Genomic DNA, 23,449 nt, shown 5'->3' with positions numbered 1-23,449 from the left:
CGGCCACGATCAGCAGGACCACGACGCCAATCTCCAAAAATTCCTCCAGACCGCTAAAGCCTTGAACCTCACATACAACGAGGACAAGTGCGTTTTTAGCACAAACCGGCTAGCCATCTTGGGATATGTAGTGCGCAATGGGATAATAGGCCCCGACCCCGAACGTATGCGCCCCCTCATGGAATTTCCCCTCCCTCACTGCTCAAAAGCCCTAAAACGCTGCCTGGGGTTCTTTTCATATTACGCCCAGTGGGTCCCCCAGTACGCAGACAAGGCCCGCCCCCTAATACAGACCACGACCTTCGCTCTGTCGACAGAGGCTTGCCAGGCCTTCAGCCGCATCAAAGCGGATATCGCAAAGGCCACGATGCGCACCATCGACGAGTCCCTCCCTTTCCAGGTCGAGAGCGACGCCTCCGATGTAGCTCTAGCGGCCACCCTTCACCAAGCGGGCAGACCCGTGGCCTTTTTCTCCCAAACCCTCCACGCCTCAGAAATCCGCCACTCCTCAGTGGAAAAGGAAGCCCAACCCATAGTGGAAGCTGTGCGACATTGGAGGCATTACCTGGCCGGCAGGAGATTCACTCTCCTCACTGACCAACGGTCGGTAGCTTTCATGTTCGATAATGCACAGCGGGGCAAAATTAAAAATGACAAGATCTTAAGGTGGAGGATCGAGCTCTCCACCTTCAACTATGAGATCTTGTACCGTCCCGGAAAGCTGAACGAGCCGTCCGATGCCCTATCCCGCGGCACATGTGCCAACGCACAAATTAACCGTCTCCAAACCCTCTACGAGGACCTCTGCCACCCGGGGGTCACTCGGTTCTACCATTTTATAAAGTCCCGCAACCTCCCCTACTCCGTGGAGGAGGTCCGTACAGTCACAAGGAATTGCCACATCTGCGCAGAGTGCAAACCGCATTTTTTCAGGCCGGATAGTGCGCACCTGATCAAGGCTTCCCGTCCCTTTGAACGCCTCAGTCTGGATTTCAAAGGGCCCCTCCCCTCCACCGACCGCAACACATACTTCCTGAACGTGGTGGACGAGTACTCCCGTTTCCCCTTCGCCATCCCCTGCCCTGACATGACAGCGGCCACAGTCATTAAAGCCCTTAGCACCATATTCACACTGTTCGGTTGCCCCGCATACGTCCATAGCGACAGGGGGTCCTCCTTCATGAGTGACGAGCTGCGCCAGTTCCTGCTCAGCAAGGGTATAGCCTCGAGCAGGACGACCAGCTACAACCCCCGGGGGAACGGGCAAGTAGAGAGGGAGAACGGCACGGTCTGGAAGACCGTCCTACTGGCCCTACGGTCCAGGGATCTCCCAGTTTCACGGTGGCAGGAGGTCCTCCCGGACGCCCTCCACTCCATCCGGTCGCTACTGTGTACCACCACTAACCAAACGCCCCATGAGCGCCTCCTTGTCTTCCCCAGGAAGTACTCCTCTGGACCGTCGCTGCCGACCTGGCTGGCGGCCCCAGGACCCATCTTGCTCCGGAAACATGTGCGGGCGCACAAGTCGGACCCGTTGGTCGAGAGGGTTCACCTCCTCCACGCGAACCCGCAGTGCGCCAACGTGGAGTACCCCGACGGCCGACAGGACACGGTCTCCCTGCGTGATCTGGCGCCCGCCGGCAACACACACACACCCTCGACACCAATCAACCCCCCCCCTGCCACCGGCGCACCCCGCGACAGCCCCCTTCCCGGGAGGATCGGTCCTCCTCCCAGGTCCGACCAGAAGTGAAGCTGAAGCAGAAACCGTAAAGCTCCCGGAGGCGACAACACTGGAACAAGCACCACCACCACCGGGGCTGAGGCGATCGACAAGGACGACCAGACCGCCCGCCCGACTCGTGGCATCGGTGTAACACTAGAATGTTGTGGACTTTAACGAGAATGTTTTTTTTCCTTTTCCCTCTTACGAAAACTGTAAATAGTTCAAAACAAAAAAACCCTGTACATAGCCCAGTGTAGGGCACTGTAATGACATGCAAAAGTTTTTTTCCTCCCAGGACCAGCCTTGTAAACCCCTACCACCATGCGAAGCACCACCCCGCCGGGTTCATTTTTAACAAGGGGTGAATGTGGTAGTATGCATTAGGGGTCATGTGGGACTGTGAAGCCGTGATGTCATTGGCTGACAGATCCCGGGTCCTGGTTGGCTGTTGACCTCTAGCTCCGCCCTGAAGGCGGAGTATAAGAACCAGGAATTCTCCCCGCGACTCCAGTCTGTTGCTGAACTGCGGGGAACGAGTCACGCTTAATAAAGCCTCATCGACTTCGCCTCTATTCGTCTCTCGGGAGTCTTTGTGCGCTACATTGCTAGAAATCATTTTTTTACCGCTTAAATTGTGGATTGATTGCCCAGTACTATTGTTGAGCTTGTTTGCAAGTTGGTACTCAAGCTAATTGTGGATTAATTGTTTCTTTAATCACAGTAGTGATTTGTGTCTTCCTAATAGTTGTGTTGGGCTTGCCAGTTTGCCTCAGCAAGCCATACTTTGGTTGGCTCTAGTCACTCTCCAGAATTTAAGAGCAAGGATGGGAGTGAGCGTTTGTCTTTGCATGTACTGAAGGACTGCAGAACTATGAACAAAATTAGGACATTCCATAGAAACCAGCTTCATTCCATATAAACCAGCTTCATTCTCAAACTAGAGATACGAGGCTGGTCATCAAACTCCTCTGCTGCCGGTTTGCAAACATGCCCCTCCAGCAACCCCAAAACTGCAACCAGTGCCCGGGACCCTGCTAGATGTGAGCCTGAAAACGATACCAGCGCCCCGGCCCCTGCCAGATGCAACCACCTACCTTCCACAAGGTCAGACTTCTCTCATCAGATCCCGGGCCCATCCAAACGCAGCTGACGACTGAGGAAGCGAGGGAAACGCGGCGGTCTGCAGTTGAGACTAAAGCAACGCGGTTTCAAGAGTCCTCTATCCAGCATACTCCTGGCAAATGTCCAAGTGATCGAAAACAAGCTGGACGAACTTAATGGTAGGATTACCTCTCAGACAGAAGTTTCACAGAGACATGGCTCACCCCTGCCTCACTGGACTGTGCCATACAACCTGAAGGCTTCTCAATTCACCGGCCAGACGGCAGCGCATCATCAGGCAAAGCAAAGTGTGAAGAGATTTGCCTTCTCATCAACCCCTCCTGGTGCTCGGATGACAGTCTACTGCTCCCCGGGCCTGGAATACCTGACCGTGAAGTGCTGCCCGTATTACCTTCCACGTGAGTGGGTGGCACAGTAGCACAATGGTTAGCACTGTTGCTTTTCAGCACCAGGGACCTAGGTCAGATTCCTGGCTTGGGTCACTGTCTGTGCGGAGTCTGCAGGGAGTCTGCACATTCTCCCCATGTCTGCGTGGGTTTCCTCCGGGTGTTCCAGTTTTCTCCCATAGTCCAAAGATGTGCAGGTTCAGTGGATTGGCCATGCTAAATTGCCCTTAGTGTCCAAAAAGGTTAGGTGGGGTTACGGAGCTAGGGTGGAGGTGTGGGCTTAAGTAGGGTGCTCTTTCGAAGGGCCGGTGCAGACTTGATGGGCCGAAGGGCCTCCTTCTGCACTAAATTCTTTGTGTTCACTTCAGCCATTCTCACAGCAGTCTACATCACACCGCAGGCAGAAGTGAAGAAGGCGCTGGACTAATTGCACAGTTATTAACAACAATGAAACAGAACACCCGGAGGCCTTGTTCATCGTGGCCGGGACTTCAACAAGGACAATCTCAAATGTGTACTGCCAAAATTCACCAACACATCTCCTGTCCCACCAGTGGCGACAACAATCTTGACCACTGCAACACATAAATCAAGGGCGCCTACTGTTCCATCCTCTGACCGCATTTTGGAAAATCAGACCATAAGACAGTGCTCCTTCTGGCATGCAAACAGAAACCTAAACGGGCAAATCTGGTTAAGAAGGTCGTGCAATATTGGTCCGAGGAAACAAGCTCCTACGTGACTGCTTGGAGTCAGCGGACTGGTCCATATTTAAGAACTCAGCCACCAACCTGAACGAGTATGCCATCACCGTCACAGACTTTATCAGCAAATGTGTGGGCGGCTGCGTGCCAAAGAAATGAGCAAGCAGGTTCCCCAACCGGAAACCATGCCTTAATCGGGAGATTGACTCCTTACTGAAGGCCAGGTCGGAGGCGTTCAAGTCAGACGACCCTGATCTATATAAGAAATCTAGGTACGACTTCCACAAAGTCATCCGGGATACCAAGAGACAATATCAGACCAAGCTAGAGTCACAGACTAGCGTTACAGACTCTCGTCGGTTGTGGCAAGTCTAAACAACATAATGGGCTACAAAGCAAAGCCGAGCAGAATCTCCGGCAACAGCGCAACCCTCCCGATGAATTCAATGCATTCTATGCTCGGTTCGAGCAGGAAACCATCAAACCGCTGTCGACTGCCTCAGCAGCCCGACACACCCATACCCACCATCACAGCTTCCAAAGTCAGACTGGCCTTCCTGAAAGTGAACCCTCGGAAGGCGACGGGTCTGGACAGGATCCTTGGTTGCGCACTCGGAGCCTGCGCGGACCAGCTGGCAGATGTGTTCACGGATATCTTTAACCTGTCCCTACTCCGCTCCGAGGTCCCAACCTGCTTCAAGAAAACCACCATAATACCGGTGTCAAAGAAGAACCAGGCAACATGCCTCAATGACTACCATCTGGTGGCCCTGACTTCAGTCGTAATGAAGTGCTTCAAGAGGTTGGTCATGAAGCGCATCACCTCCATACTACCAGAACGCCTTCATCCACTGCAATTTGCATACTGCCGCAACCGGTCCACAGCAGAAGCCAACTCCCTGGCCTTACACTCATCCCAAGAACATCTTAATAACAAGGTCTCCTACATCAGACTCCTATTTATTAACTACAGTTCTGCCTTCAGCACCATAATCCCAGCCAAGCTCCTATCAATGCTCCAAAACGTAGGACTTGGATCCTCGACTTTCTGACCCACCGACCACAGTCAGTAAGAATAAACAACATCACCTCCTTCACAATAGTCCTAAATACCGGGGCCCCACAAGGCTGCGTACTTAGCCCCCTACAATACTCCCTGTACACACATGACTGCGTGGCAAAATTTGGTTCCGACTCCATCTACATGTTTGCTGGCAGTACAACCATAGTGGGCCGGATCTCGAATAACGACGAATCAGAATACAGGAGGGAGATAGAGAACCGAGTGGAGTGGTGCAGCGACAACAATTTATTTCTCTATTCCAGCACAAATACAGAGCTGGTCATTGACTTCAGGAAGCAAAGTATTGTGCACACCCCTGTCGGCATCAACGGGGCCGAGGTGGAGATTTTTAGCAGCTTCAAATTCCTAGGGGTACACATCTCCTCCAAAAATGCATCCTGGTCCACCCATGTTGACGCTATCACCAAGAAAGCACAATAGCGCCTATACCTCCTCAGGAAACTTAAGGAAATTTGGCGTTCCACATTAACTCTTAGCAACTTTTATAGATGCACCATAGAAAGCATCCGATCGGGCTGCATCAGAGCCTGGTATGGTAACTGCTCGGCCCAAGACCGCAAGAAATTTCAGAGTCGTGAACACAGCACAGTCCATCACACAAATCTGCCTCCCATCCATTGATTCCATCTACACCTCCCGCTGCCGGGGGAAAGCGGGCAGCATAATCAAAGACCTCTTCCCACCAAGCTTACTCACTCTTCCAACTTCTTCCATCGGGCAGGAAATACAGAAGTCTGAGAACACGCACGAACAGACTTAAAAACAGCTTCTTCCCCACTGTTACCAGACTCCTAAATGACCCTCTTATGGACTGACCTGATTACTACACCCCTGTATGTTTCACCCGATGCCGGTGTTTATGTTGTTACATTGTGTACCTTGTGTTGCCCTATTATGTAATTCTTTTATTTTATTTTCATGTACTAAATGAAGCTTAGCTTTGAGCTGCATGCAGAGAAATACTTTTCACTGTACCTCCATACACAAGACAATAAACAAATCCAATCTTGTACCCTTGTATCCTGCCTTATACAGAGATAAAAGCTGTTTATCTCAACATCATCCACCTGAAACATCAGATTTGCCTCCAACATTATCAAACACATATTTTGAACTGCCTGCCACTCCCACTACTATCAACTTTTTGAGCACGTCAGGAGTCTACCGAATCGTCTAGCTGTCCTACATGCCACAAATAGAACATAGAACAGAACAGGCCCTTCGGCCCTCGATGTTGTGCCCAACAATGAAAACAAAAAAATCCCTGCAATTGGTACTTCTGTATCAAGCCCACACACACAAAAAAAGATCATTCTTATGGCGAAATGTGTGCGAGAACTGGAATCAGTCTGGGCCTTTCAAGCAGCATTTAAAATAAACCTCTGTCCCATGGTTCTTTATGTGAAGTGCTGTTTCTCTTGCGGAGAGAAGCGTATCCGGGACTAGTCACTCATCCTGCAACGGGGGGCGCTGTGATGTGGACTGTGAGTAAGTGGGACAGTGCGGGGGGGGGGGGGGGGGGGGAGAGACTACAGCTTCCAGACTGCATCGAATGGCGAGGGTCATGCGTAGATGATTGGACGCGTCATGACGCATATGACGTTGCCGTTCTTGGTCGGTGCGCAAGAAGTGGTCGGTGAGAGTGTTGATATTTATTGGTGATTGGGTTCCTCTTTAACTACATCTGCCCGGCGTCAAGATGTCCGATCAGGTAGGTATTTACAATTTTAAAAAATCACACAGACCCATCGGGCTGTTGGGTGACGCTGTGTTTCGGTCGCTGTGTGTAATATTGCGTCCAAACACGGGGTTCAAATGGAGGCGGAAGGAAAGGAAGCTGAGTGAGGCTTGGGGTGCGCGCCTAATGGATCGGGGACGCGCCCTGCAGCTCTGTTTTGGTTAAATTAAACTTTGGTTTAATTTTGGTTTAAATTCATGACATACTGTACTTATAGTGAAAATGCAACTTTAAAGGAATTTCGAATGCTACTCAAGGGCAGAACAGTGAAGATGAGCTAGAGCTGGATTGTAGCTCAGTTTTGATTATTGTTGGCCTAGTCTTGTGTATGTATGTTGTGTTGGTATTGAGCTTTTCACGACAAAATTCGTGAATCGCACAGCCAATACACTGCACACTTTTGGAAAGTGAGCAATTAATGAATCCATGAGTAATAATCGGGAAGACGAATTTTTCATAAAATGTATTGTGTATATTAATGTTGTGTTTTCCAAACCAGATTTGTCAACCCCTGCTCGAGGATTTTGAGATTACTTAATTACAATAGTTTACTGAAACTGGTGAGCAAATGGTTCCCAACCAGACTGTCGCACAAAGAACAGTAAAAGTGTGAGGTGCCTAAATCCTGTAATATGTATGCTTACGTTTAATAACTGCTGCCTGAATCTGATTTCTCCCCCAGCAATGCCTCCAGTATAATTCTACATCATTTGTGACTGCACAGACAATGTTTAGAGTCTGTGGTTTTACACCTCTTTTTAGATACCAACTCCTCTGTCACCAACATAATTTATCCTACTCTAATTCATACACTTTACCAAGTTTATAATGTACATAATAGCTTGAAACTGAGGAATACAGCACTTGATGAGTGAACCAAATTTTAACTTAAATTATGAGTCTATTTTGTTTATGTACTCACAGTAATGGTCTGAGCACATTAATGTAGAGACTCCTCCCAGATCCATGTTGTACTGGTTGGTTTGATAGCAAGCTTGCTATTATCTTAATCAATTCGTTGAGATGAGCCTGAAAGCTTTGTTTCTGAAGTTCCAGGTGTTTTAACATTCCGGTTGATTGAAAATGCCATAACCATAATTGTTGAGGAAACCAAGCCACATTGACCAGCCATTTAATGTCAGAAATTCTCTCCAATTTCAAAATGAAGAATGCTCATTTTTCTTTATAACTGAAAAAAGTTAAAATCGTGAGAGTGCAGAAATGTGAATTGTCTTAATTTCTGAGAATATGATTTTAGTTCTTAGATGGTTAATCATGGAGAAACAGACATTCTCTCCATTTTCATTCAGAGTGAAATTGTGTGTCTACAAAGTTTTATAGTAGATAAACATAGGAATGATGGCTAGGGTTCTTGCAGTATGGTGATCTGCCCCCATCACTGTCCTTTATACACAGACATACTCACACAATTACATTTATCAAGAATTGTTTTGAATTTATGGCAAGTTCTCATTCAGGATTAAAGGGCCAGGTACAGCTGAAATCAGCTACAGATCAGTGAGAGAATTAATTGCGAGTTATTGTATGGTTAGCCATTTTTCTGGTCTTGAGAACTAAATGAAGGTGATACAAATCAGTATTCTTTTTAGTTCTAATTTTATCAGATTCTATAGAGCCACTTTGTAGTTCCACAGTGAGTCTGGAAATCAGGTAAACTAAATCTTGATGATAGGTAAAATAGCAGAAGTCCTGTTGTCATGACTATTTGATATATGCACGTGGAATATTAATCTTTAATTTAATTGGCTGGTCAGATATGTATATTAAACTTTAAAAGGGTTTGCCAAACAAAGACACTGACTTTAAAATGGCTGCCAAAGTCACCTGACCTAAAGATTGGCCAAGTCTGGAAACCCCCGAAAGTTTGGAAACCCCCAAAAGTGGGCATGGCTACAGGCAATTTTTCTGATGGACTTCACACCTGCCATTATTTATAATTAACGACACATAAGGAGACTGGCCCACTTGACTTTCTGACTATGGAAACTGCCAAGAACAATGGAGGACAAACAAAGCTATTACGCAAGGTGGGTACTGAGCACCCCTATCTCATAGCTTTGACAACGGAAGATCAAAGTTTATTTCATAATGGGTCCCTCTTCATTCAATACCAATAACAGCCGTCACAATATCAAAACGCCTTTGTGAAGAGCTACGGTATTAAAGTTGTCTGTTACTGGAACAAAGGAAGAGGTCTACAAATGGACCATTAACATCATTTCACTCCTATCTGTCTCAAGTTCAGAGCCTTAACTCTGGTACGTTTTGAAATACAGCACAATGAAATTCAATAGAAAGTAACTCTGCCTGTTTATATCATACTCCGGAAAACAGACAGAGGGATTCCAGAGGACACTTTCAAATTCCAAAACAGCTTTTACAGAGGAAAAAGCAATAACAACAAAGAACTGCATCAACCATGAACAACAGCAAAGGATTCACAAATAGTGAACTCTTATTTTTTTGCTTTTTAATCACTGAATTGTGTGTGTCGTATGTTCACCTTTGAAAAATATAAAATTTTCTTGTGTGGGTTTTTAGCGCAAAATCTAACTCCGTGTTTTGTGTTTAAACTCAAGAAAGCCTGTCAGACAGCTATTTTCAGTCAGCATGTAAACAGTTAAGAACAGACACTGAATTGACACCTTTGTCCTGATAAATCTTTAAAAAACTTTTATGATCAATTGAAGAGTGGGACAGGAAGGGCAAGTCTTGACAGTGTCCTCACTTGTTCATAACACTGATTTTTATTTAATTTTTGCTTTTACATTGTTTCAGAAACAATGTTTGAGAAGCAGTGGAGTAAAATTGGCTGAAGCATTTGGTGGGAGCCTGGGGCACGGTGCTACAGTTGACCAGAAGATGCAATTACAACGTGACACTTTTTTTACAAGGGCAGTTTTCAGTACAAATGTGCGGTGAAGGAATTTATAAAACTTTGACGGGCCGTATGCACAGGGTTGGATAAAATATTAAACACATGGATAATAAAAGCATATTACTGCGGATGTTGGAATCTGAAACAAAAACATGAAATACTGGACAATCTCAGCAGGTCTGACAGCATCTGAAGGGAGCTAACATTTCGAGTCTGGATGACTCTTTGTCAAAGCGGTAGATAATGCCTGATTCTGAAATGTGATTTTCTCCAAGAGGTTTGGTGACACTACAGTTGCAGACCAGCCACTAGATAACTCTTGTAATCTATGATGCAACACAAGTAATACCACAGGATCTCTCTACTAATGTGCGAGTATTTGTATATGAGGGTTTTTGTGGATACATCTTTTCAGCACACACGCGCCTTTAGCAACGCTTATTGGTTGTGATTAAGAGTGGAACCTTTGGTGTTATCTACATAATCTAGAACCATTTTGTTGGAGTGGAAAAGAGAACATATTGCCGTTGATTTTGTGTGTAAGATCAGAGGCCCCTGGGTTACAGGACCTTGGAGATGAGATTGACAAATTAATGCAGTTATAATTGAAACAAATTTCTGTCTAGATTGAGATGGTAAGCAAATTTGAGCTATAATACTATGGATCTTAGTCTCTGAACAGTGCTGCTGACCAGCACTATACTAGGTGTGCAGCCTTGCTGAATGTGTTGCTGACACCGCTGTAACATTTAAAAAACCTTGGTTAAGTTAGGATTATTCTTCATTCTACTACAGTCAAGAGAATACTAACTAAGTTTATGCAATGTGTCTTCATAATTTAACTTCTAAACCTGGTATTCTGGGAATCTGTGCTGTACCTTCTTCTGAGTTGCAGGGTCCAAAACTGAATGCAGTACTCCAGATGATACTTGACTAAGACTACACAACTGAAACACCCTTCCTCCCATTTGTAATCCAGCCCTTTGAGAAAGGCCAACATTACTTTCGTCCTTTTTGATTGCTGTTTGTATCTGTCTGCTCCGTGTGCTCAGTATAAGTGATTTGTGTACTTGTAGCCCCAAATCTTTTTGTTCCCCTACATTTCCAGTTTCTCCCCATTTAGCTAGTATTCCGATTTATCTTTCTTGGGTCCAAAGTGACTCACATTTGCTATGTTAAACTTTATAACTACCTTTGTCCACTTACTGAATCTGACTAAGTCCCTTTTAACTTGTTGCTCCTTCCTGAATTATTCACTATATGCCTTCTAATTTGTTGTTCTCTGTAAACTTGGATGCACAATCCAATTTCTTAATCCGAGTTATCAATAAATATGAAAAGTTGAGACTTTTAAAACCGATCCCTGGGGAGAACTGTTTGCCAATCCAAACACCTACCCTATATTGCCACTTTTTTTCTGACCTCCCAAGTCAAAAGGCTATCTACTGTTCTCATTCTTTCCAATAACCTTTTGTCTAGTACTTTATTGAATGCCTTCTGATCGCCAAATAGATGACACCAATAGACCCTCTCTTGTTATCCTAATAGTGACTTAAACTCAACTAGATTAATCAAACAAAATAAAAGCAAAATATTATAGATGCTGGAGCTTAGGATTAAAAACCTAGGACTTGGTTCCTCACTCAGCAACTGGATCCCCGACTTTCTGACCCATAGACCACAATCAATACGGATAAATAACAACACCTCCTCCACGATAGTCCTCAACACCGGGGCTCTGCAAGGCTGCGAACTTAGCCCCCTACTATACTCCCCATACACACGACTGTGTGGCAAAATTTGGCTCAAACTCCATCTACAAGTTTGCTGATGACATAACCGTAGTGGGTCAGATCTCAGAACAACAATGAGTCAGAATACAGGAGGGAGATAGAGAACCTAGTGGAGTGGTATAACGACAACAATCTCCCTCAGTGTCAGCAAAACTAAAGAGCTGGCCATTGACTTCAGGAAGCAAAGTATCGTACACAGTCTGTCTGCACCAAGAAAGCACAACAGTGGCTATATTTTCTCAGGAAACTAAGGAAATTCTACATGTCCACATTGACTCTTACCAACTTTTTCAGATACACCATAGAAAGCATCCTATCTGGCTGCATCACAGCTTGGTATGGCAACTGCTTGGCCCAAGACTGTAAGAAACTACAGAGAGTCGTAAACACAGCCCAGACCATCGTGCGAATCACATCCATTGACTGTCTACACCTCCCACTGCCTTGGGAAAGTGGACCGCATAATCAAAGACTCCTCCCACTCTTCCAACTTCTCCCATCGGGCAGGAGAGACAGACGTCTGAGAACACGCACTAACATTCAAAAACAGCTTCCCCGCTGTCACCAGACTCCTAAAAGACCCTTCTATGGACTGTTCTGATCTCTTCACACACCTTCTCTACTGAGTAGCACTGCACTCCTGCATGCTTCACCCAATGCCTGTCAATGAATTTACATTGTGTACTTATGTTTGCCCTATGTTTTTTTTCATGTATGGAATGATCTGTGTGGCCTGTACGCAGAACAATACTTTTCACTGTACCTCTGTACACGTGACAATAAACAAATCCAAAACAGAACGTGCTGGAAAAGCTGAGCAAGCCCAATAGTTACATTTTGGAGTCCAATATGACTCTTTTTTTTGGAACATAATCAAACATAACTTTTTAACAAAGCCAGGGTGCCCATTCTGTACAGCTTGGTGATATCGGAAGAGGGAAAGTGACAAAACCAAAAATCTGCTACACAAGAAATAGGCATTAAGAATTAGTAAAGCTCCCCTAAGAGAGTTGGCATGTTTAATAACGGAGTAATTTTCTCCATTTAATGTATTTGTGCTTCCTCTTTGAGATTTATCCAAGGTTGAAATCATACCACAGCTGAGAGGAAAGTTTTCAGGTTGTTAGGGAAAGCCCAGATTGGTCAAAGGTAACTTCTACTTTGCATCCCTGTGTAGAGGGGTTGTGATTGGCATCTCCTTTTGATGGCACGATTCAGATTGACCACCTGCCATCCAAAAAAGGTTCCTGCCATTCTCTAACCTAGTGGAGAAAAAATACTTTTCTATAATATTTTCAAAACATTTAATGTGATTACAATATTAAAATCTGAAATTGTTTATCTACTATGTCAAGCTGTTGCTTGTTTTTAGTCACAAACACCGAGGTGTCAGTGGAGGAGGTTGGTGAGCAAGTTGGATCCTTGACACTTGCAAAGGAAATGGTGGATGGAGGAGGCAATTATTTTTTTGCAGAGGAAACTATAGGCCAGTTGGTGCCTGTCAAGGGAAGGTGTTAGAATTGATCCTAAAAGAGGGCACTTAGAAAAACTCAAGGTAATCAGGAGTTAGCATGGTTTTTTGAAAGGGAAATCGTGCTCAACCAATTTATTAGTGTTCTTTTGGAGGAATAACGGACTGTGAATGAAGAGGAGCCTGTAGAAATGCTGTATTTGGATTTCCAGATGGAATTTTATAAGGTGACCCATAAAGGTTTACTCTTGAAAATAGATGTTCATGTTAAAGAGGGTAATGCATGGGTAGACGATTGGCTGGCTGGCAGAAAACATAGTATGCATGAATGGGTCATGATGTGATGAGTGGAGTCTTGCAGGGATCTGCTGGGGCCTCAGCGTCTTTACAATTTATATCAATGACTTAATTTTTTTTTTTAAAGGGCAATTTAGCGTAGCCAATCCATCTACCCTGCACATAGAGCATAGACCAGTACAGCACAGAACAGGCCCTTCGGCCCTCGATGTTGTGCCGAGCTTTGTCCGAAACCAAGATCAAGCTATCCCACTCCCTGTCATTCTGGTGTGCTCCATGTGCCTATCCAATAACCGCTTGAAAGTTCCTAAAGTGTCCTACTCCACTATCTCAGCAGGCAGTCCATTCCACACCCTAACCACTCTCTGAGTAAAGAACCTACCTCGGACATCCCTCCTATATCTCCCACCATCTTTGGGTTGTGGGGCTGAGACACACACAGATCTGGGGAGAATGTGCAAACTCCACACTGACAGTGACCCGGGGCCGGAATTTAACCGGATCCTCAGTGACGTGAGGCAGCAGTGCTAATCACTGCTCCACCGTGCCGCCCTATCAATGACTTCAATGAAGGCAGAGCAGCTAAATGTACAGACGACACAAAGACAGGTTGTTTGTTGTGAAGAAGACAGAAGAATTCATAGGCGGATATAGATCGGTTCAGTGAGTGGCAGATGGGCTGTAATGTGAGAAAAGGTGAAGCTGTTTACTTTGGCAGGAAGAACAAAGTGTAGAGTTTTACCTAAATGGAGGGTGGCTGCAGAATTTCGAGGTGCAGAAGGGTTTGTGTTCTTGTGCATGAGTCACAAAATACGAGTATGCAGGTGCAGCACATGATCAAGAAGGCTAATGCTTTCCTTCAGGAGAGGAATTGAACGTAAAGGTAAGGATGTTATGCTTCAGTTATATAAAGTAAAGCCGCCATAGTCTCCGATGACCATAGGCTGCTTTCTCCTTTTGAGGGGAAAAGCTGACCGGTGGAGCCAATGTGAGAATCACCACACCTCAGGTGAGAGGCCAGGTTGAGAAGATGGGGCCTTCATGAATAGTCTCAACCAGAGTGAAAGCGGAGGACCCTGGGACAGACGGTCAGTAGCACCTAGAGGGTAAGAGGAGGACACCTGAGCCAGACAGACAGCAACAAACATCATGCGAGGAACCCAAATTCATTGGTTGGTGATAAACTACTGTTAGGAAGGGTCAATAAGTAACTGAGAATTAGAAAAACACCTTTTTTTTAAAGAAAGGGATACTTATATTTGAGTAAGAAACGCAAATAATAGATAAATAAAGTTAACATAAGGGAAGTACATTGAAGTAATATGTGGATGTTGTGGACACTGGGTGGCACAGTGGTTAGCACTGCTGCCTCACAACTCCAGGGTTCCGGGTTCCATTCTGGCCTCTGGTGACTGTCTGTGTGGCGTTTGCACTTTCTCCCTGTGTCTGCGTGGGTTTCCTCAGGGTGCTCCGGTTTCCTCCCACAGTCAAAAGATGTGCAGGTCAGATGGATTGGCAATGCCAAATTGCCCCTTAGTGTCCATAAGATTAGGTTGGGTTACAGGGATAGGGAGGAGGCGTGGGCTTAAGTAGGGTGCTCTTTCCACGAGCCAGCGCAGACCTGATGGGCCGAATGGCATCCTGCACTGTAAATTCTATGATTCAAGATGTTCGATGACCACATGCAGGAAATGTCGCCGGTTGCAGAACCTTGAGCTTTGAAGGTCGAGTGGCGGCTGACGTCACTAGCGCATCCATGAGGCTAAAAGCTACATGGACAGCACATTCAGAGAGGTGGTCACACTGCTGGTTGGGAGCGTGAAGGCAAAAAGGGAATGGATGATCACCAGGCAGTTCAAGAAAACTAGGCTGTTAGTGCAGGAGTCCCCTGGGGTCCCGCTCACCAATTGGTTTTCCACTTTGGATACCGGTGAGGGCATTGATTCCGTGGTGGAGTGCAGTCAGAGACCGGATTGTGGCACCAGCGGCGGCTCTGCCGTACAGAAAGGAAGAAAGAAAAGGAAAGGGGTAGTGATGGGGGTTCATTAGTTGGGGAACGGATGGGCATTTCTGTGGAAGTAGACGTGACTCCAGATTGGCATGTTGCCTGCCTGATGCTAGGGTCAAGGATGTCCCGGAGTGACTACAGGACATTCTTCTGGGAGGGTGACTTGGGTAGGAAAGGGGATGAGGTCCTGAAAGCAGACTTTTGGGTGCTAGGAAGGAAATGAAAAACGGGATCTCTAAAGCCGGACCTCCGGATTGCTCCCAGTTCCACGTGCAGGGAAGTATAGAAATAGGAGAGTTGATTGATTAAACATGTGGCTGGAGTAGATTGGCAGGGGAATGGGAGCCTGAGGGAAAATTTAAAGCAGGGAATGGAAGATGGAGAATTATTGAGTGACTGAAAGACCGAAGTGGCACAGGTTAAAAAGTGTACAGCGCAAGAATTTGGCTGTGTTTAAAAAGTATATGTGTAAATGCAAGGAGCATAGCAAATAAAGCTGGTGAGCTGAGGGCACAGATAAACACATGGTACCATGATATCATCACTAAAATGGAAACTTGGCTTAAGGAAAGGGGAAATGGCAGCTGAACATCCCTGGATATGGATTTTTCAGGCAGGATAGGGAAGGGGATTAAAAAAACGTGGGGGTGCAGCATTATTGGTTCAAGAATCTATTGATTCAAGAATCAATTACATTGTAAGGATGGAGATATACGAAATGAAACCGTGTAGACATGTCACACAAGAAAAAGGGTGGTACTGCCAAATCTAGAGTCCCCAGGCTGTTCAGAAGCATACAAACCAAAAAGCAGAAAACAAAAGCTTATGACAGCCACTCAGACATAATACTGCAGAAAGCCTAGAGGAGTATAGAAAGTACAGAGTTGAAGTAAAAATGGAAATTAGGAAAGCAAAGTGAGGATACGAAAATATATTGCGGGTAAAATCAAAGAAAATCCTAAGATGTTTTACCAATACATTAAGAGCAAGAGAATAACTAAGGAAAAGTAAGACCTGTCAGATGTACATGATAACTTGAGGGTTAATTCAGAAGATGTGGGCAGGGTCCTTAATGAGTACTTTGGTTCTGTCTTCACTAAGGAGATAATTCCGACATTCTAGTTCAAGAGGAGTGTGAAATATTAGCTACAGTAAGAGGTAATACTGGCATCCTTGACAGTGGATAAACCATCAGGGCAAGATGGATTGTATCCTAAGCTGTTGAAGGAAGTCAGGGAGGGAATAGCAGATGCTCTGAGGATCGTTTCCAATCCTCACTTGATACAGGTGTGGTCCCAGAAGATTGGAGGTCTGAATGTTGACCCATTGTTCAAAAAGGGTGTGCGGGATGGTCCAGGAAACTAGGCTGGTCAGTCTGACTTCAGTGGGCAAATTATTTGAAACAATTCTGAGAAACTGATAACCTATCACATGGCATAGATTGATCAGGGATAGGTAGCATGGTTTTCTAAGGGGAAGATTCTGTCTTATTAACGTCATAATTTTTGAGGAGGTGAGGATTGGTTTGGGTAATGTAGTGGATGTTGTCTATTGATTTTCAGTAAGGCATTTGACAAGGTCCCACCAGATGTCAGATTGGTCAGAAGAGTGAGATCTCATAGGGTACAGGGGAAGGTGACAGGTTGGTTCCAAACTTGGCTCAATGACTGGAATCAAAGCGTAACAGTCAATGGATGTTTTTAAGAATGAAAAACGGTTAACAGTAGTGTTCCACAGGGCTCAGTCTTGGGGCCCTCGCTGTTTTATATATTAATGATTTTAGACTTCAATGTGGGGGGCATGACTGGGAACTTTGCAATGATATAAAAATTGGCCGTGTTGTTGATAATAAAGAGGCTAGGTATTGACTCCAGAATGTTATCAATTGTTTGGTTGAGTCAGTGGAGAAGTGGCAAATGGAATTCAATCCGGAAAAGTGTGAGATAATGCATTGGGGAGGTAAACAAAGCAAAGGAATATTCAATAAACTGGAAGACATTTGAGAGGGACTGAGGAAGTGAGAAACCTTGGAAAGCATGGCCACAGATCCTTGAAAGTGGCAGGACATGTGGACAAGATGATCAAGAAAGCATATGGATGGGCATCACATTGGCGCAGTAGTTATCACCGCTTTCTCATGGCACCAAGATCCCAGGTTCGATCCCGGCTCTGGGACACTGTCCTTGTGGAGTTTGCACATTTTCCCCGTGTTTGCTTGCGTTTCGCCCCCACAACCCAAAGATGTGCAGGGTAGGTGGATTGGCCACGCTAAATTGCTCCTTGGAAAAATAATGAATTGGGTACTCGAAATGTATTTAAAAAAAAGAAAGCATATGGAATGTTTTGTGAGGGCCATGAAGAATCCAGCACGAGTTTTAAGGATACAAAGTAATAACATTTATTTACAATAACATATATATATAACAGCAGCAGCAACTTCCCTTGCTGCACACTCCTTCCTGCTGGTTCCAAACTGGCCAGCTTTATTTATACTTGGAGTTTACTAATGGTTTATCCGCCCCCCTCATTGGGGAAGCTCATACTCCCACAGGATTGTGGGATTGTCATTAGTTCCCAACCAATGGTAAGCAGGCAGGTTATAACATCCCTCCCCCCCACAAAGTCCAAGGAATCCACCGAAGACCCTGGCGAAGGAGGGCGTCGGACTCGTTTTGCCGCAGGCCGGACACCATTTGCACGCGGCGCTGGATCAGACGGCGTGTAACGAGACGGAGACCGGCGCAACGGTTGTACATCCACGGCCCGTGGACCCGAGGATTCCCCCTCTGATGCGTCCTGTATCTCCATCTCGGAGTCCGAGTCTGCTGCCTCCGTCATGTCAGCGTCTCTATCTCCATTCGGTTCTGTAACGACCTGCGCAGACTTCGAGTGAGGCACCAGTGGAAGATTGTGAGGACTACCTTCCCTTGTCTCTGGTCTCCACGGCTGTAGAAATTAGCTCCGGGGGCGGGGAATCTTTTGAGGGGATAGTTTTCTGGACCGAACGTGGTCTACATGTTTGCGCTGGAGACGACCCTGGGCTTGCACCTGGTAAGATATAGGGCCCGTTTGGCGAAGGATTACGCCAGGAACCCACTGGGCACCACCAGCAAAATTCCGAACGAACACTGGGTCACCGGGCGCAAACTGCCGAATCGGCCGATGCCGAGAAAATCCCTGTGCCTGCCGTTCTTGTGTGCGGCGTACTTTTGCACCAATGTCCGGGAAAACCATACTGAGGCGGGTGCGAAGTCTCCGGCCCATTAGGAGTTCTGTGGGAGCTACCCCAGTCACCGCATGGGGGGTGGTCCTATACGTAAACAAAAAGCGAGCCAGTCTCGTGTCCATTGATCCGGAAAACTGCTTCTTTAGGCCTCTTTTGAATGTCTGCACTGCGCGCTCTGCCAACCCATTTGAAGCCGGGTAGTATGGGGCAGTGCGGATATGGCGTATGCCGTTCATCTTCATGAACCTCGCAAGCTCCTCACTCGTGAATGGAGTGCCGTTATCCGTGACCAGCACCTCAGGGAGGCCATGCGTACTAAAGGACAAACGCATCTTTTCAATTGTTGCGCAGGACGTTGTCCCCTGCATCTTATGCACCTCCAGCCATTTGGACTGGGCGTCAATTAGTAGAAGGAACATGGATCCCTGAAAAGGGCCTGCGAAATCTGCATGCAAGCGTGCCCAAGGTTATCCACCCAATAACCTAGGTAGACTACTTCCTTAGCCTGAAATACGCACTTTGTGCGACGTAAACGGACTCCAGCCTCCGAAAAGCGTCTAAGGACAGCCTCCAGATTTTCCAAATGTTCCTGCTCCGACGTCCCTGTAATCAAAACGTCATCTAAGTAGACAGCAACACGTGGTAAACCTCTCAAAATAGCGCAGGCAGAGGATACTCCAAAGGGCAACCGTGTATATTCATACAGGCCCCGGTGTGTATTAATCGTTACATATGGTTGGGAGGCTGGGTCCAGCTCCAACTGCAGGTAGGCGTGACTCGTATCTAATTTTGTGAAAGAGAGTCCACCTGCAAGCTTCGCGTAGAGATCCTCTATGCGAGGCATTGGTTATCGGTTGAGTCGGGAAGCAGTATTCACTAAGTTTATAGTCGCCACACAAGCGAACTGTGGCATCTGGCTTCATTACAGGTACAATTGGTGCTGCCCAGTCAGCAAAACAGACGGGCCTGATAATACCCAAACTCTCCAAACGAGTGAGCTCCCCTTCTATCTTCTCGAGCAAGGCGTAAGGCACCAGGCGCGCCCGGAAATAGCGCGGCGTGGCTCCTGGTTCAACTTGGATACGGGCTACGGCCCCTTTTATTTTCCCCAAACCAGGCTGGAATACATCTGGGTATCGTCCTAGCACCTCAGTCAACTCTTCAGAAACTGTTTGGAGGATGTGCTGCCATTGCAACCGCAAATGGCGCAACCAGTCCCGACCCAACAGGCTGGGCCCATGGCCGCGCACCACGATAAGTGGGAAACGCCCCTCCTGGCGTCCATAAACAACAGGGGTCATTGTAGTTCCTGCAATGTCCAGTGGTTCCCCGTGTAGGTGACCAACCTGGTCTGTGAGTCGGTTAATGTAAGGGTCTGTACACCCTGCTTGATGCGGTCGAATGCCCTCTGGGCGATCACGGAGACTGCTGCGCCAGTGTCCAACTCCATCTCAAGCGGGTGACAATTGACCCGTACTGTCACCTTAATGGGAGCCACACGGGGAGCTGCCACACAATGCAGCTGCAGGCAGTCGTCCTCCGTCTCCACGTCCTCCGGAGTAGTCGCCGCAGGTTCATCCACATGGAAGGTACGACCCCTGGGCTGGTCCCAGTTTCGGTCGGAACGACAGCGCCTCTGGCGCCCCCAGGACCGGCGTCCGGGACAGGGTCGGCGCCTACAAGTCTGACACGGACATGGCTCCTCATCCATTGGTTCTGGAGAAGGCTCCTTTCGGGGAGGAATGTCCGTCGGTCCGGACGTCGCCTCGCCCAAGGTACCGCAGGAGTGCAGGGGGACGTTTTCGGACGGAAGGGGTTGCGCCCCAAGGCATGCACTTCCATTCCCTGTAGCTCCTGCACTCCTCGTTCTGCGCTCTCTCGGGACAATACTATTTGAATGGCCTGTTGAAAAGTCAATGTTGGCTCAGCTAAAGTCAACGTCTGGGTGGCCGCATTGTTAATACCGCAAACCAAACGGTCGCGTAACATTTCTGACAAGGTCTCACCATAGTCACAGTACTCCGCAATCCTGCGTAGCCTGGATAGAAAGTCGGGATAGAAAGTCGGCAAGGGATTCTCCAGGGGTCCTCTCAGCGGTATTAAACCGGTAACGCTGGACTATCGTGGACGGGGTTGGGTTAAAATGTTGCCCCACTACATTCACAAGTTCATCAAACGTTTTGGTGTCCGGCGCAGCTGGGTACGTAAGGCTCCTAATCACCCCAAACGTATGCGGGCCGCAGGCAGTGAGCAATATGACCACCTGGCGCTCGTTTTCGGTGATATTGTTTGCCCGGAAATAGTAACGCATCCGTTGTGTGTACTGGTTCCAGCTTTCCAGCACAGCATCCAAACGTCCGTACAGAGGCATGGTATAATAGAAAACAACTTACAACCTGTATCCAACAAAAATCCAGGGAGGTGGCTTCAGCAGTGTAGACAGCTATTCACTTTAACCCTCGTCGCCAGTTTTGTGAGGGCCACGAAGAATCCAGCACGAGTTTTAAGGATGCAAAGTAACAGCATTTATTTACAATAACATATATATATATATATAATATATATATATATATATTGCTGCACACTGCTTCCTGCTGGTTCCAAACTGGCCAGCATTATTTATACAGGGAGTCTGCTAATGAATTCTCCGCCCCCCTCATTGGGGAAGCTCATACTCCCACAGGATTGTGGGATTGTCATTAGTCCCCAGCCAATGGTAAGCAGGCACGTTATAACAGAATGCTTTACCTATTGGACGAGGTATTGAATACAAAATCAGGGATGTAATGATGGAACTGTATAAAATGCTGGTTATGCCACAGCTGGTGTTTTGTGTACAGTTCTGGTCACCATATAACCAGTAGAATATAATTGCTCAATTGCAGCTGTGAGGAGAGATTGGATAGGCTAGGGTTGTTTTCCTCTGAACAGAGGAGGTTAAGGAGTGACCTAATTTAGGTGCACAATATTATGAGGGGCCTGGATAGGGTAGCCAGGAAAGATTTATTTCCCCTAGCTGAGGGGTAGTGACCAGGTGATTGGTAGAAGGATTAAAGGACCATGAAGAAAACCTTTTGCCCAGAGGGTGGTACGTGTCTGGAATTCATTGCTTACATTGAGGTTTGAGGCAGAAGTGGTGTAACCTGCAAGGTTGGGACCAGGTGTTGGAAAGTGGGATTAAAATGAACGCCTCGTTTCTTTTTTCGGCTTGCGCAGACACAATGGGCTGAATAGTTTCTTTCTGCACCATAACCTTTCTATGGTCTTGTGAAGATAGGTTGGAAAGGCTAGGCCTATTTCCACTGGGGTTTAGAAGAGTGAGGAGGTGACTTGATTAAGGCACACAAGATCCTGAATAGTCTTGATAAGGTAAACGTGGAAAGGGTGCTTCCTCTTGTGGCCAAGTCCAGAACTAGGGGCAGCTGTTTTAAAATGAGGAGTCGTCCTTTTAGGACAATCAAGGGTCATTTTTATCTCTCAGGTTGTGCTATTTTGGTACTTTCTGCCTCGAAAGGTTGTGGAAGTTAGGTCATTGAATATTTTTTAAGGCAGAGTTAGATAGCTATGTGTTAGGCAAGGGAACCAAAGGTGGAGATGGGAATGTGGAATTCGAAACACGAACAAATCAGCCATGATAATATTGAATGGCCGAGCAGTCTCGAAGGACCGAATGGCCTACTTCAGCTCCTATTTTGTATGTTTGTCCAGTATTGTGATTTTCTCAAATGTAAGTAAATTTCAATATTTTAAAATGTTTTATCAATTTAGTTTCCTCCTTGTATTTGAATTAACTAGATTTGCAAACGAAATACAGAATAAAATATGAAAACCAGGATCTGGGCGAAATTCTCCCGAAACGGCGCGATGTCCGCCGACTGGCGCCCAAAACGGCGCCAATCAGACTGGCATCGCGCCGCCCCAAAGGTGCGGAATGCTCCGCATCTTTGGGGGCCGAGCCCCAACATTGAGGGACTAGGCCGACGCCGGAGGAATTTCTGCCCCGCCAGCTGGCGGAAACGGCCTTTGTTGCCCCGCCAGCTGGCGCGGAAATGACATCCCCGGGCGGCGCATGCGCGGGAGCGTCAGCGGCCGCTGACAGTTTCCCACGCATGCGCAGTGGAGGGAGTCTCTTCCGCCTCCGCCATGGTGGAGACCGTGGCGGAGGCGGAAGGGAAAGAGTGCCCCCACGGCACAGGCCCGCCCGCGGATCGGTGGGCCCCGATCGCGGGCCAGGCCACCGTGGGGGCACCCCCAGGGGTCAGATCGCCCCGCGACCCCCCCAGGACCCCGGAGCCCGCGCACGCCGCCTTGTCCCGCCGTTCAAAAGGTGGTTTAATCCACGCCGGCGGGACAGGCAATTTATCGGCGGGACTTCAGCCCATCCGGGCCGGAGAATCGAGCGGGGGGGCCCGCCAACCGGCGCGGACCGATTCCCGCCCCCGCCGAATATCCGGTGCCGGAGACTTCGGCAACTGGCGGGGGCGGGATTCACGGCAGCCCCCGGCGATTCTCCACCCCGGCGGGGGGTCGGAGAATGAGGCCCCTGATTTTTTTTCCCCCTTCGCTTGACTCCTAAGAAATTGTAAACAAAAGCTTTCCCAATATCATTATTCTGTATCTATTATTTTGCCCCAAACAGGCACCCTATCGAGCCACTTCACCCTAACTCCTTGAACTTGAACGACTATTTTATTTCGCAAACTCTGAAGGATGCTTTTATGTTTATCTTTAAACTACTTACAGTTTCAGGAGAACAATGTATTTTCTTTTTTTAATTTTAAATGAGTACCCAATTATTTTTTTCCCCCAATTAAGGGGCAATTTAGCGTGGCCAATCCACCTAACCTGCACATCTTTGGGTTGTGGGGGTGAAACCCACGCAGACATGGGGAGAATGTGCAAACTCCACACGGACAGTCACCCAGGGCCGGGATTCGAACCCAGGTCCTCAGCGCCATAGTCCCAATGCTAACCACTTCACCACCGTGCTGCCCC

General features: G+C 47.1%; 1 protein-coding gene across 5 annotated transcripts in view; it reads left to right on the top strand.

The window, feature by feature from the left end:
* The first annotated feature begins 6,584 nt into the window (after positions 1-6,584).
* The window catches only part of sumo1 (small ubiquitin like modifier 1), a 101,068-nt gene continuing 84,203 nt past the window's right edge, over positions 6,585-23,449 (top strand). For all 5 annotated transcript variants that reach the window (XM_072487060.1, XM_072487058.1, XM_072487059.1 and 2 more), the window contains exon 1: positions 6,585-6,733. In XM_072487060.1, coding sequence (XP_072343161.1) covers positions 6,722-6,733 — 12 coding nt within the window. In that variant the 5' untranslated portion in view covers positions 6,585-6,721. The remainder of the gene's footprint in view (positions 6,734-23,449) is intronic.

Source organism: Scyliorhinus torazame, chromosome 21, assembly GCF_047496885.1.
Source record: "Scyliorhinus torazame isolate Kashiwa2021f chromosome 21, sScyTor2.1, whole genome shotgun sequence".
NCBI classification, from domain to species: domain Eukaryota; kingdom Metazoa; phylum Chordata; class Chondrichthyes; order Carcharhiniformes; family Scyliorhinidae; genus Scyliorhinus; species Scyliorhinus torazame.
Note: the sequence above shows the minus strand (reverse complement) of the source record. Positions and strands in the feature narration are given on the sequence as shown.